This window comes from Erpetoichthys calabaricus, chromosome 3 (genome assembly GCF_900747795.2).
Source record: "Erpetoichthys calabaricus chromosome 3, fErpCal1.3, whole genome shotgun sequence".
NCBI lineage: Eukaryota > Metazoa > Chordata > Cladistia > Polypteriformes > Polypteridae > Erpetoichthys > Erpetoichthys calabaricus.
The window spans coordinates 154,394,423-154,407,284 of record NC_041396.2 but is presented as its reverse complement, the minus strand read 5'-3'; the positions used below and the strand labels follow the sequence as shown (position 1 = coordinate 154,407,284).

Below are 12,862 nucleotides of genomic sequence, written 5' to 3'. Positions count from 1 at the left end.
AAGAAGTTTCATCTTCTATTATTTAGTCTCTTACTAATGCACTGCAAAGTAAAGATCAAAGAAGGCCACAGTGAGTCAGAATTTGCTGTTCTCAATATATTCAAGGCTACCATCAAGGAAAACAATTAAGAGATTATGGTAGAAGGAGACATGGATTATAGCAATTCATACATTTTTAGTGTTTAGTGTGTGGATAACGTAAGAGAGCCAGGGTCAAACTATTAATGAAGTTGGTGCTTTGCCGTCTTCTCTGCCCTCTACTTTTTTCCACAGTAAAGACGGAACAGTCACGCACTTCTCACAAAAGCCATTTATGAATTGCTTCTGCCTGCAAGCTCATTTAGTAACATAAAATACTACACAAATTTATCAATGTTACTGTGCTTCAGCCTTTTTATTCAAAGAAATAAAACCTTGAAAGTAGGCAGAAGCATACTAACATCACTATCACCTTCATGAAGAATGGTTGTATTTTTAGTAACTTTTAACAAGGAAACACTGACAGAAAGAAACCTTTCACAGTATACTGTAACTAATTATCAAGACTTTAATGTCTATTTCTCATGAACTTCTTTCAGTTCTCCCCAATACAAGTCTGAGCTTTATTTTGAGTGATACTGTGTTCAATACAACACATTTCAATTAAATAGGCTGTTTTATTAAAAAAATAAGTGCTATGCATCCAGAATATGCTCAAATTAAGACAAAACTCTTTTTTGCCATTTTCCCCCTGCCAAGAACATAACCTGAAACATAACATAAGAAATGTTCTATCAAGTATATAAATAACTCCTTGATGAAATCAAAGGTCAATTATGAGTGTCTATTCTGATAGACAAAATGGAGGTTATCTTCCTTTTAAATGTAACCATAAACAATGCATTAATGTTTCTGCAATGCACTCCAGTGATGGAGCCATCTGATATTTATTAGTGTCTTTAAAGAAAGTAGTCAAATAGAGAGAGCTGATGATCTTACATAGTAGGGGGCGCACCATTTTATCTGTACCAAAGTGAATACACCCACTTTATAAAACTGGATAAAACATGGGCTTTCTGTGAGGTTACTCAGAGCAGATACAGCACCTCTCATTTTTAAGACTATAGATGTGATCACTGCATTTCAGGATTTTATAGAATAACTTGGAATAAGTGGATATGTCAAAAATGGAATAATACTTACTTTATATGATAAATTATATACTGTATGTATATCAGTATGATACAGATATCTACTTTACCCCTTTCTTTTTTGCTTTCTTTCAATATAAGAACAATTTAGACTCAAAGAATGTGTATATTTCAGTGGTCTGTGTTTTATGATACAGTCATATACAAGAGGTGTATTAATGCTTTCACCCACAGCTGACCTGTCAACACTGTGCATTTATCACAAAACAAGGTACTAAGACATGGCATGTATAGTTAAAGGTGATGCATGTGAGGTAGCATGTGTTGTCACTACATCCATACTAATAGCTGCAGAAAAAGTGAAATACTTTGTGCTAAAGGATATCACAAAGGGTGGTCAAAAAATTTCAGCCTGAACCTAAAAGAGGTGTTTCCATGGTGTTGATTTGCTAAGTGCCTAAAGATCACCTTCTGAATTACAAAATTCTAGCTATGTGCATTGCAGAGTATGTTTCTTCTTTGAAAACCAAGTCAATGTGGATGTCAAAACTGCAAAGGTCATGCTATCAATGACAAACTAAAGCTATAAAGGAAATATATCTTCAGATACTCATTCATTTGTTGTCAATACATGCAAGAATCCCCTTTATATGCCATAGTCATGACATGGGCTGCGGAATTCTGTACTAGAAGGATGCCTCAGGCTAATTTAAGTGGACTTGGGAATGCCATGGTATGGTATCACTTTACATCCCTACTTTTTCCACAGTTATAGCTATTTTTTAACATTGTAGAGATAATATTGCCATAATTATACAAGATGAACAAAAACCCATAAGCAAGTCTATTTGCTTGATTTCAAAATAACACTCTGAAACACTCTTCAAATTTGCCACTCTGAAAAAGAGAACAGGTTTACCTAACAGAAATATTTCATTTCGAAGAATATGCAGAAACCAATTAAAATTTTGAAGTTGTCAATTATAATTAAAACTCAACAGTATAATTTATACTACTAACAATACTTATTGGAAATAGTACGACTTCATTCAAACTATCTGATTGTTATTTCACATTTTTATGTTATGTTAAAAAGGCTTATTTTATGACATGATACATCAATTATTTATAACACTTTATGAAAAATGGAAATTTAAGGAGTTGTTGAAGTATGTGATACAATTTTTGGTTCTTTTGGCCTCTACAATGAATAGTGACATTGAAATTTACAAAGGAAGAGAATGTCTTTAATATCAAGTAGGCCGGTTGATGGTATTTGTAACAGGTTGGATCACAACAAGAGAAGCGTGAGAAAAGGTTTACAGACTATCACTGTCGTTGAAAGAATGAAACCACAAAAGGATGTTAGATGAACAGCAGAAACCACTCATACTCTGGGGACAGACAAGGTTCCTTAACATTCATTGCAGTTACCTTGATAGAGTTGTTTTGCCTATTGAGGAATTTGTAACAAAACTTTACAAGTTTGACTGTTTAGTATGAAATCTTCATCACCAGACTTTGCTTGGGAAAAAGTAAATTTATTAAACTTATAAACTTGTTAACCCTCTACTGGCTCGACTATATAGCTATTTCAACAGTGTAAGAAGTTAAAAACTGTTAAGGGTTTACTATGGTAATTCTGATCACCCCAAACTCCTCATTATGAACATTTCTCAAAGATATTTTGCGACCACTGTTCTCACCAATGTAAAGACCCAAGATGGATCTCTGTGTGCCACATATTCACATTTTTTAGAATTCTCTAGATGGATAGATAGATACTTTATTAATCCCAAGGGGAAATCCATGAGGGCACATATTCTGACTATCAGTTCATTTCTATTTTCCCCACAACTCCAGTTCCCTTTGTCAAATTCGCAGACTCTCTATAATGTTGATTCCCATTATTTGTCATGTCACTAATTTAACTTGGACTGAAATGTGTTGTCTTTCGAATGATTTAGATTCTTTTGTGGTTTGTAAATAACCTTCAGAATGATACTCAGGTGACTGATTGATCAAATTGTTACTGGTCTACAGACAATTTTAAATTGTTACTGCTGCACTTCAGGGTTGTCATGTTGGTCCTAGACTATTTATAGCCTTAAATCCCTGCCTATTCCTCTCACTAGTATTAGCTGATCATCAAGCTCATGGACCAGGGTCTCAGCACCTCTGTCGTAATTGGATTTTAGATTTTCTGACTGGCAGTTCCCAGTATGCAGACTGGCATATCTCCTGATTTATCATCCGAAGCCCATGCTGGACCTCAACATAAGAGATATCTATGGCTGGGAGCTTACAGCGGTGTGGCTAGTTTTAGCTCTAAAAACCTCAATTCTACAAAAGAAACCACAATAATGACCATGTGAGAAATAAATTAAAAAAACAAGGAATTGGGCGCTGATAACAGGGAAGAGACCATATTGCTGAGTAAGATGGTCAGCTGTTTCTGGAGACTCTTAACATTAGTCATCTAACCTGGTCAAACTATGCAAATGTAGTAATTAAGAAAGACCACTAGTGCCATTGTTGCCAAAGGTAACTAACTACATTTTTGTATGTCTTTTAGAGTGGATCCATCGATCCATGATGCACCAATTGCAGCATTCTGAATAAAAGGCATTTCAGTACTGGAACTGAACTTAACAATAATGCAAAACACCATATCAGGACCATAGTATCCCAGGATATCTTTTTTTATACTACCTTTCAGGATTATTAAAGTCAATGCTTATGGAATTTACAAAAAAAGTTCTCTCTTTAAGCAATAAATACCCTAAACGCAGTCTCTCAATGACAATACCTGGATAGCCTGTATTGTACTGGATATACTGGGAACTTTAAAGTGTAAAAGTGTTGTTATAGATCTGCTAGGGCCAAACTACTGTCATTATTTTATTGATTCCAATAAACTGAAACTGTGGGTGAAGATGCACACAATGGACCATCCTGAAAACAGCAATCTCAAATTCAAATTATGCTAACAAGTAATAAGCATTTTAGGAGAATAATCTTAAGAATTAAATAATTCAGTATATAACTATTATACTGCAATTACAAGTATTTTGAACCTTTCTTTAGTACTGTGAACTGATACTCAGTAAAGAGTGTGACAAAGAAAACAAAATAAAAATAAAAATTTGAAATAAGGCTGCAAAACAGGTACTGCACTTCTGACCTACCCAAAAAAAATTAAGAGCGTGCAGGAGGGAAACACCATAGTACCTAACTGAAGTTAAATCAATCTTTGCATATGTTGTCTACACAGATAAATTAATGCAAGGCTTGTTTACTGCTAAAGCACCATCTTGCTTAGTAGGGTAATCAGCTGTAATCTGATCGAGCTTTCACAAGGATTACTTTTGAATCCAAGTCTTTAAGTAAAATAGCTAATCCAGTGGCAATATTTTACAAAGACAACATTTAAAATAACTTGCAAGTATAAAAATGATTTTACTGTGACTCAGCAATGCCATTTTTCAATAAGAAAGCAATTTTGATGTTAACATTACTTAGCAGGTGGTACAATTTGGCCACACATAGCACAAGCGTCATTACCGGCCTATAAAGCTGATTTGTAACCTATATTTTGAGGATTCTGGCTGAACTCTTGTTAACATTCCAACTGCTTCATTTCTACAACAGTTTAAGTAATGTGTGATCACACAAAAGCAGGAGGAAACTAATAAAGATGGCAGGATAGACTTAAAAAAATCAAAACATCTTATGTCCATTCATCTTCTGGACTAGATTAATTCAAATATAGGATCTCAGTGTATCCCTCCATCAGACACAAGGGACCAATCAACCATTGACAGGCACCCTAACATACACCTACTCCTTCAGTTTATAGTTGTAAATTAACTTGACACACAAGGCTTTGAGATATGGTAGAAAATCTGAGTAGCCCAAGATAACCCACATAAAACAAGGTGAGAATCGTATGGTACACAATGAGTGACCAAACTGGAATCGAAACCCAGTCTTTTGCAGCAGTTAAGCAACAACACCAACCAATGCACATTATCCCTCAGAATTTTCCATTTTCTAAACCAGCTAATTCATTTGCAGTGCAGCCCTGGCAGAATCAAACATGAGACACTGGTTCACTGGCCCAATGGGAGGCAACTGCACACATTTACACTCCAAATGAATATATATTATGTATTAAAAACAGATGTGTAGCTACTACATCCTGAAATTTGCTTTGTAAAATGTTCAGCAATCATTGACTATAATTGAGGTTTCTGAAGTACTTCTAGTAACTAACATGCATACTGTTTATTTTAACTAAATAAAAAAATTCAAAAGTAAAATGACAAAAACCTATTATGCATTATATAATAAAATCCAACTAATTAATAGGCAGTATATGTTACTAGCAATGTGCCCAATCAATACAATACTACCTTTTTATCTTTATCACACACATAATAATCCATAAGAGTACTGGCCAGCTACGTCAGAGGAAAAAAGTGTATATACCAAAAGTGGAGTTTCAGACGATTTCCTACAGATGATGCAGAATGTTCCATCTTCCATTAGACCAGCCAGTTTACTCTTTAATGACAGTTTCAGGGATACGAAAGTTAAGTGCAAAAACAGCCGCTTCTCAACCATGTCTTCAGGCAGAACACAGCACAACATCATATCTCCTGCAGTGTTTACTGTAGTATAAAATGCTATGAGCCAACCGCTTACTCGACAATGGCAGACTTTATTGTCCAACTACGACACATACAAGATTCTGATTTTTCCCTTGGCTCAACTAGAGAGTAAGTAAATAATCCAAGCTAAATGACATGAACAACTGTTTCAGCGCCCCTTATTGAGAGGCACACACAGAAGCAGATGTTGCAATGTACAGTAAGCCAGGATTATTAGCTATCTCCATACCATATGTTAAGTGGAAGGATTTACAGCTAATTTTGCTTTGGCAGGCACTGTAACCTATGAATAAAAAAAAAACACAATACTGGACGCACTTGTTTGTATAAAAAAACACCTTCAATATCCTACACTCACTAATACTCCAGGATTTGCCTTGAGGATTCATTTAAAAAAAAAAATCAATGAGGAATGGTTTTCAGCCAATTGAAAGGAATAATCCAACTATGGCTCAACATTGGACTCTTGTTGCAAGGTTTACAATTGTAAAGTGGTTGGTTGCAAACACCTGAAAATGTAGACATGTTGAAACACCCTTGGCACTAACACAAACTGAAATACGCTTGTAAATGCCTTGCATGAAGCTTCATACAATTTTGGAAACTAGTAAACCAGTCCTCAAAGAAAGGTGGTTCTTATGAAACACAACCCAGGTAACTCTGGCAAGCGTGCTATCACCTTTTTAGTGTGTATGACTGTCTTTTGCAAACGGAATGTACAGTGGTGTGAAAAACTATTTGCCCCCTTCCTGATTTCTTATTCTTTTGCATGTTTGTCACACAAAATGTTTCTGATCATCAAACACATTTAACCATTAGTCAAATATAACACAAGTAAACACAAAATGCAGTTTTTAAATGATGGTTTTTATTATTTAGGGAGAAAAAAAATCCAAACCTACATGGCCCTGTGTGAAAAAGTAATTGCCCCCTTGTTAAAAAATAACCTAACTGTGGTGTATCACACCTGAGTTCAATTTCCGTAGCCACCCCCAGGCCTGATTACTGCCACACCTGTTTCAATCAAGAAATCACTTAAATAGGAGCTGCCTGACACAGAGAAGTAGACCAAAAGCACCTCAAAAGCTAGACATCATGCCAAGATCCAAAGAAATTCAGGAACAAATGAGAACAGAAGTAATTGAGATCTATCAGTCTGGTAAAGGTTATAAAGCCATTTCTAAAGCTTTGGGACTCCAGCGAACCACAGTGAGAGACATTATCCACAAATGGCAAAAACATGGAACAGTGGTGAACCTTCCCAGGAGTGGCCGGCCGACCAAAATTACCCCAAGAGCGCAGAGACGACTCATCCGAGAGGTCACAAAAGACCCCAGGACAACGTCTAAAGAACTGCAGACCTCACTTGCCTCAATTAAGGTCAGTGTTCACGACTCCACCATAAGAAAGAGACTGGGCAAAAACGGCCTGCATGGCAGATTTCCAAGACGCAAACCACTGTTAAGCAAAAAGAACATTAGGGCTCGTCTCAATTTTGCTAAGAAACATCTCAATGATTGGCAAGACTTTTGGGAAAATACCTTGTGGACTGATGAGTCAAAAGTTGAACTTTTTGGAAGGCAAATGTCCCGTTACATCTGCCGTAAAAGGAACACAGCATTTCAGAAAAAGAACATCATACCAACAGTAAAATATGGTGGTGGTAGTGTGATGGTCTGGGGTTGTTTTGCTGCTTCAGGACCTGGAAGGCTTGCTGTGATAGATGGAACCATGAATTCTACTGTCTACCAAAAAATCCTGAAGGAGAATGTCCGGCCATCTGTTCGTCAACTCAAGCTGAAGCGATCTTGGGTGCTGCAACAGGACAATGACCCAAAACACACCAGCAAATCCACCTCTGAATGGCTGAAGAAAAACAAAATGAAGACTTTGGAGTGGCCTAGTCAAAGTCCTGACCTGAATCCAATTGAGATGCTATGGCATGACCTTAAAAAGGCGGTTCATGCTAGAAAACCCTCAAATAAAGCTGAATTACAACAATTTTGCAAAGATGAGTGGGCCAAAATTCCTCCAGAGCGCTGTAAAAGACTCATTACAAGTTATCGCAAACGCTTGATTGCAGTTATTGCTGCTAAGGGTGGCCCAACCAGTTATTAGGTTCAGGGGGCAATTACTTTTTCACACAGGGCCATGTAGGTTTGGATTTTTTTTTGTCCCTAAATAATAAAAACCACCATTTACAAACTGCATTTTGTGTTTACTTGTGTTATATTTGACTAATGGTTAAATGTGTTTGATGATCAGAAACATTTTGTGTGACAAACATGCAAAAGAATAAGAAATCAGGAAGGGGGCAAATAGTTTTTCACACCACTGTATGACTTGAATTTGCAGTGAAAATGATCAGTCAACCTGTGCAATGTACTTCACTTTCAACAGATATTGATGTGGTACTTTTCAGTGATTCCACACCACTGTTGCTGAGGGAAGGAATCAATGCCCAATTACATTAACCTGCACGTCTGATTCTTTGGTTGTGTATGACTTTCTTTTTGTACTTGTAGGACTTTTTGTGATGAAAACAAACAGTTGGACAGTGCAATGTGCTTCATTGTCAGCAGATATTATCGCTGTTCTTTTCCTATTAGCCACAGAGTGCTGCTGTAGCTGCGAGAAAGACCTGAAGCCCAACTACGTGGCTCGAGGTAGACTACACCTTCAATTTGTGGGTCATGTTAGCATATCACTTCTTAAATTCTCGATCTCCATTAAGACCAAGATTGAGGTTCAAGGCCCAGTGGTTCACATATTTTTGCATGACAGACAGACATTACTTACAGTAAGAAGGATGTGAATCCTTTGGAATTATCTGGTTTACTGCATGAATTGGTCATAAAAAGTGATCTGATCTTCATCTAAGACACAGGTACTGGTATACGCAATGAGCTTAAGCCAATGACACACAATAAATTCTACTCTTTCATGTCTTTAGTTTACAAACGCAGTCAACGTTCACAGTGGTAGTGGAAAAAGTAAGTGAACCTTGGGATTTAATAACTGGTTGACCCTCCTTTGGCAGCAATGACCTCAACCAGGCGCTTCCTGTAAAAGCTGATCAGACTTGCACATCGTGCAGGGGAATTTTAGCCCATTCTTCCCTGCAGAACTGCCTTAACTCTTTCATATTCTTTGGTTGTCTTCTGTGTATGGCTCTCCAAGTCATTCCACAGCATCTCAATAGGATTGAGATCTGGGCTCTGACTGGGCCACTTCAAAAGGCGGAGTTTGTTCTTCTGAAGCCATTGTGCTATGGATTTGCTTCAATGTTTAGGGTCATTGTCCTGTTGCATCACCCGGCCTCTTCTGAGCTTAAGTTGACAGACAGACACCCTCACATTATCCTGGAGAATTTGTTGATAAACCTCTGAATTCATTTTCCCCTCAATGATGGCAAGCTGTCCAGACCCTGATGCAGCAAAGCAGGCCCAAATCATGATGTTCCCTCCACCATACTTTACTGTAGGGATGATGTTTTGATGTTGATATGCAGTGCCCTTTTTATGCCAAATGAAGTTCTGCTTGTTCCTCCCAAATAGATCAATTTTGGTTTCATCACTCCACAAAACATTTTCCCAGTACCGTTGTGGAGTGTCCAAGTGCTCTTTCGCAAACTTCAGGTGTTCAGCAGAGAACTGCTTCTCCCCCAGTCCTTTAGTCAGTCTCATGATCCCAAAGTATTTAAAACACCTGTTAAAGCTGCTTGCACCACACCAGAAGAGTTTTGAACAGAAGTTAAAGCTTAAATAACTTCTGGATTCCTTGCCAGTTGTTTATACTTGAAATGTCTATAGAAATAGGTGCCTACCAGCTCATTATGCAACACACTCTAATTTCTTTTCTTCCCTTAACTCAAAACGTTAATGAAACCTTTGGCTAAACAGCTAAGTATACAACTTCAAAATATAACTTCAAATGTGCAGCCTCAACTCAAGACCACTCATTCAAAATAGTGTTCTGAGACAGCTGGTGAGCTAAACATGATTTATTTTGAGTATTATTAATAACAGTAAATCTGAATTCAATAACCAAAAATGACTTTTGCATTACAATGAGCCACCTCCATATTTCTAATGAACATAACATTCTCAAACCTACCCAATCCAAATCAGTGTTGTCGAGGGTGCAAGTCAGTTATCATAAATCAACAATTAGATGATTACAGTGAATCAAATTGGCCAATAATGTAGAGTCTGTAACCAAGTGTTGGGCTTTCTTGTGGTTTAATATTTCAAATGTTAAACACAAAATGCAAGAAAATGTGTGATGTCAAAAAAATAGAAACAAAGAGAAAGGGCAAGCTGGTAAGAAAAAAAACACTTTGAAATTCCCTGGCAAATGATTTGCCTGCCTTTGCGAGTTTTACAGAAGCCTTTCAATGTGTGTGCTGCGTTGGAATCAAAACACCTCTCAACAAAAATATTTTGCAGACAACAGAACTGGAATTTGAGTTCAGTCTGCTTTTTAGGGTAGTATTTTGGATATATTGAATTACTGGATGTAGATCAAACATACAAATATTTACTTTGCACAGACTGATATCACCTTTAGTGAAACCACTTAAATTTCAATTTATTTACTAAAATACATCTTCTAATGACAATATGGCAAAAAAGGAGGATTGACAGATGAAAAACAAGACCACCCTACTAATCTGAAACTATAAAGTTGAACTGTAAAACCCAGGCCTTTCACCGTTTATTTATTTATTTTTTTTTGGGGGGTGGGGGGGGGGTGGCTGGGGGTGTACATATTGCATAACTTGTAAAACTAACCCCAAAGAGACATAAGCAAGCAAGTGGCATTGTCTGCGGTCTAAGGTCCAGCAAAACCACCAAGCCTGAGGTTCAGATCCATTCTTACATAACTTTAGCTGCCCATGGTCCACTTCTAAGAATGTGTTGGTGAAGGTTAAATGTACCGCTCACGCATAGGCACTCAGGAATGATGCTGGAGTGAAAAGTCCTTTACAGAATAATCAACTATTCTTTCCATTATTCTGAATTTTATGACCTTTGATATTTCTACATGGAACACTATGGCTGGCTAATTTGTTATATTTGATTTAGAATTACTAAGCCCAGACAAGGTTCTTTTAAATTTAGTAGGTCTGTGGCAGAAGTTATGTTACATAAACTCGGAGGGAAATTACAAAACGGTGAAAGAGTTTCACACAGCATTAGTGTCAATGTTTTGTATATCTGGTATTTGCTTTAGCAACCATGCTGAGAAAATAATTCATTTTCAGCAACAAACACAAGTGCTTTTTGTAACAACCCTAAAACGCTGTAATGCTTCCAGTTAATTATACAATAGTCAACAGCACACGGTTTGATTCAACATTTTTGTTTCAAATTATGCATTACAAAACAGGCAACACTAAGAAAAATAGTAAAAGCAAAGTAACACTCCATACACAAACATAATTTAATCAAATGAATAAATCTACAAATGCATTCACCTACCTCCCCCACAAAAATGTCCTTTGCATTAAGCATTTTAGTAACACCTTACAAATTTTAAACCATGTGTGAAGAATACTATCCATATTTATCTCATTAACAACACGATCTTCAGTCCTTTATGTTATATGATTTTAAATAACCCACATGCAAAACATAGTTTTTGTAGCACAGTGTTTAAAACATTAAGAAGGAGAATAATCAGACAGACATGCAGAATATTTAGAAAAAAACAGAAAATTCCAACAGCATGTATTCGATAGGAAATCAAAAACAGAAATAAAAAGCTGCTTCAGCTTAGTAATTCAGTAATTATCCTCCCCTCCCACACACAGGCAAATTCTTTCATTTCTGCAGCTTTCACTTAACATTTTTGCACAATGTTTAAAAACGAACACAAAACTGTTTCATATTCCAGCCGCTACTTACCAATCAAACCCTGTAGCTTTCAGCCACTGTGAACAATGCTCGACTCTTAGAGGCTTTGTGCTCTTGGCTCATTGGTTACAATGTGGTGATGTGTCCAGGTGTGGATGCAAGCATCACAGTGAAAAGGGTGTTCCCAGTTGGCCAGAAACAGCAAAATATTACAGCTGTGACAAGCAAAGCCTCTGGTCTACACTTCAGCATGCAAATTAAACAATGCACGGCTATTACATGCCCGATATCTTGGAAACCTTAAGCATCACTAATACTTTAATTTTTCTTCCCAAAACTTGTCTGGCTCTGTGTCTCTTATGGTTACAGAAATGTCATATATATACACACAAAATTATCTATCAATCTAGGTTATTCAGACAAACCTCACATTTTTATTTTGAATAATGATTTATTAATTGTACTGTAGCCTCTCTCTATTACTCAGTCACTAAAAATGCAGCTGACAAGGGTAGAAAAGGAGTCCTGACAGTAATAAGCAATTTCAGCCTAGGCAGTCAAGTAATGAGCCATTAAATTATAGTGTTCACAAAGCTACGACGCCAGTGCCTTAAGCCAGCCTACAGCTGTGCCAGCGTGCAAGTCACTTCAATGCAATATGGCATTGTGGCCAGTGTGGAATTAAACAGCAATATTTCAGAGTGCAAGCTGCTACGACATAACATTTCTCTTGTCACCTGACATGCCATTCTTGAATTATTTGACACACCACTCATGTGGTTTACAAAGAGACAAACTACTAACCCACAGTAATGTGTAAACAAAACAATATGGTCACATTCATTTTTCAGTGTAGCATTTAGGAAATGTCAACTTGTTTTGATCAAAATGCTACAGCAGATCCCTTGAGTAATAATACATAAGAAGATGCTCAGGTTCTTCAAGCTTTCTAGACCCCATTTTGCCTGTGATCCTAGTGTATTACAGCACATGTGAAAGTAACACATCTTCACATTTGATGTGTGTTTGCAACAAAAAGCAAGGCAGAGTGAGAGAAGATAGTAGTCCAAAATAAGCTTTGATCAGCTATTATTCCTGTAATGCTATTCCAAGACTATGCGAGTTGAAAGGGTAAAAAATGATGTAAGATCCATGTCCATGAGATAATCCTCTCTCCATGGCTGCACAAGAACAACAACAA

At 36.9% G+C, this 12,862-nt stretch overlaps 1 protein-coding gene across 7 annotated transcripts in view; it reads right to left on the bottom strand.

Moving 5' to 3' along the window:
- The window catches only part of tiam2a (TIAM Rac1 associated GEF 2a), a 324,201-nt gene that overhangs the window by 36,126 nt on the left and 275,213 nt on the right, over positions 1-12,862 (bottom strand). The window contains exon 1 of one of the 7 annotated variants that reach the window (XM_051925159.1): positions 11,713-11,983. The exons of 5 other annotated variants lie outside the window; for them this stretch is intronic. Coding sequence is in view for 1 of the 2 variants with exons in the window: in XM_051925157.1 (XP_051781117.1) it covers positions 5,622-5,786 (165 nt within the window). In the remaining variant the exon portion in view is untranslated. Of the gene's footprint in view, positions 1-5,621; positions 5,888-11,712; positions 11,984-12,862 lie in introns of those variants that run through there. One more of the 7 variants, XM_051925157.1, reaches the window with a different exon arrangement.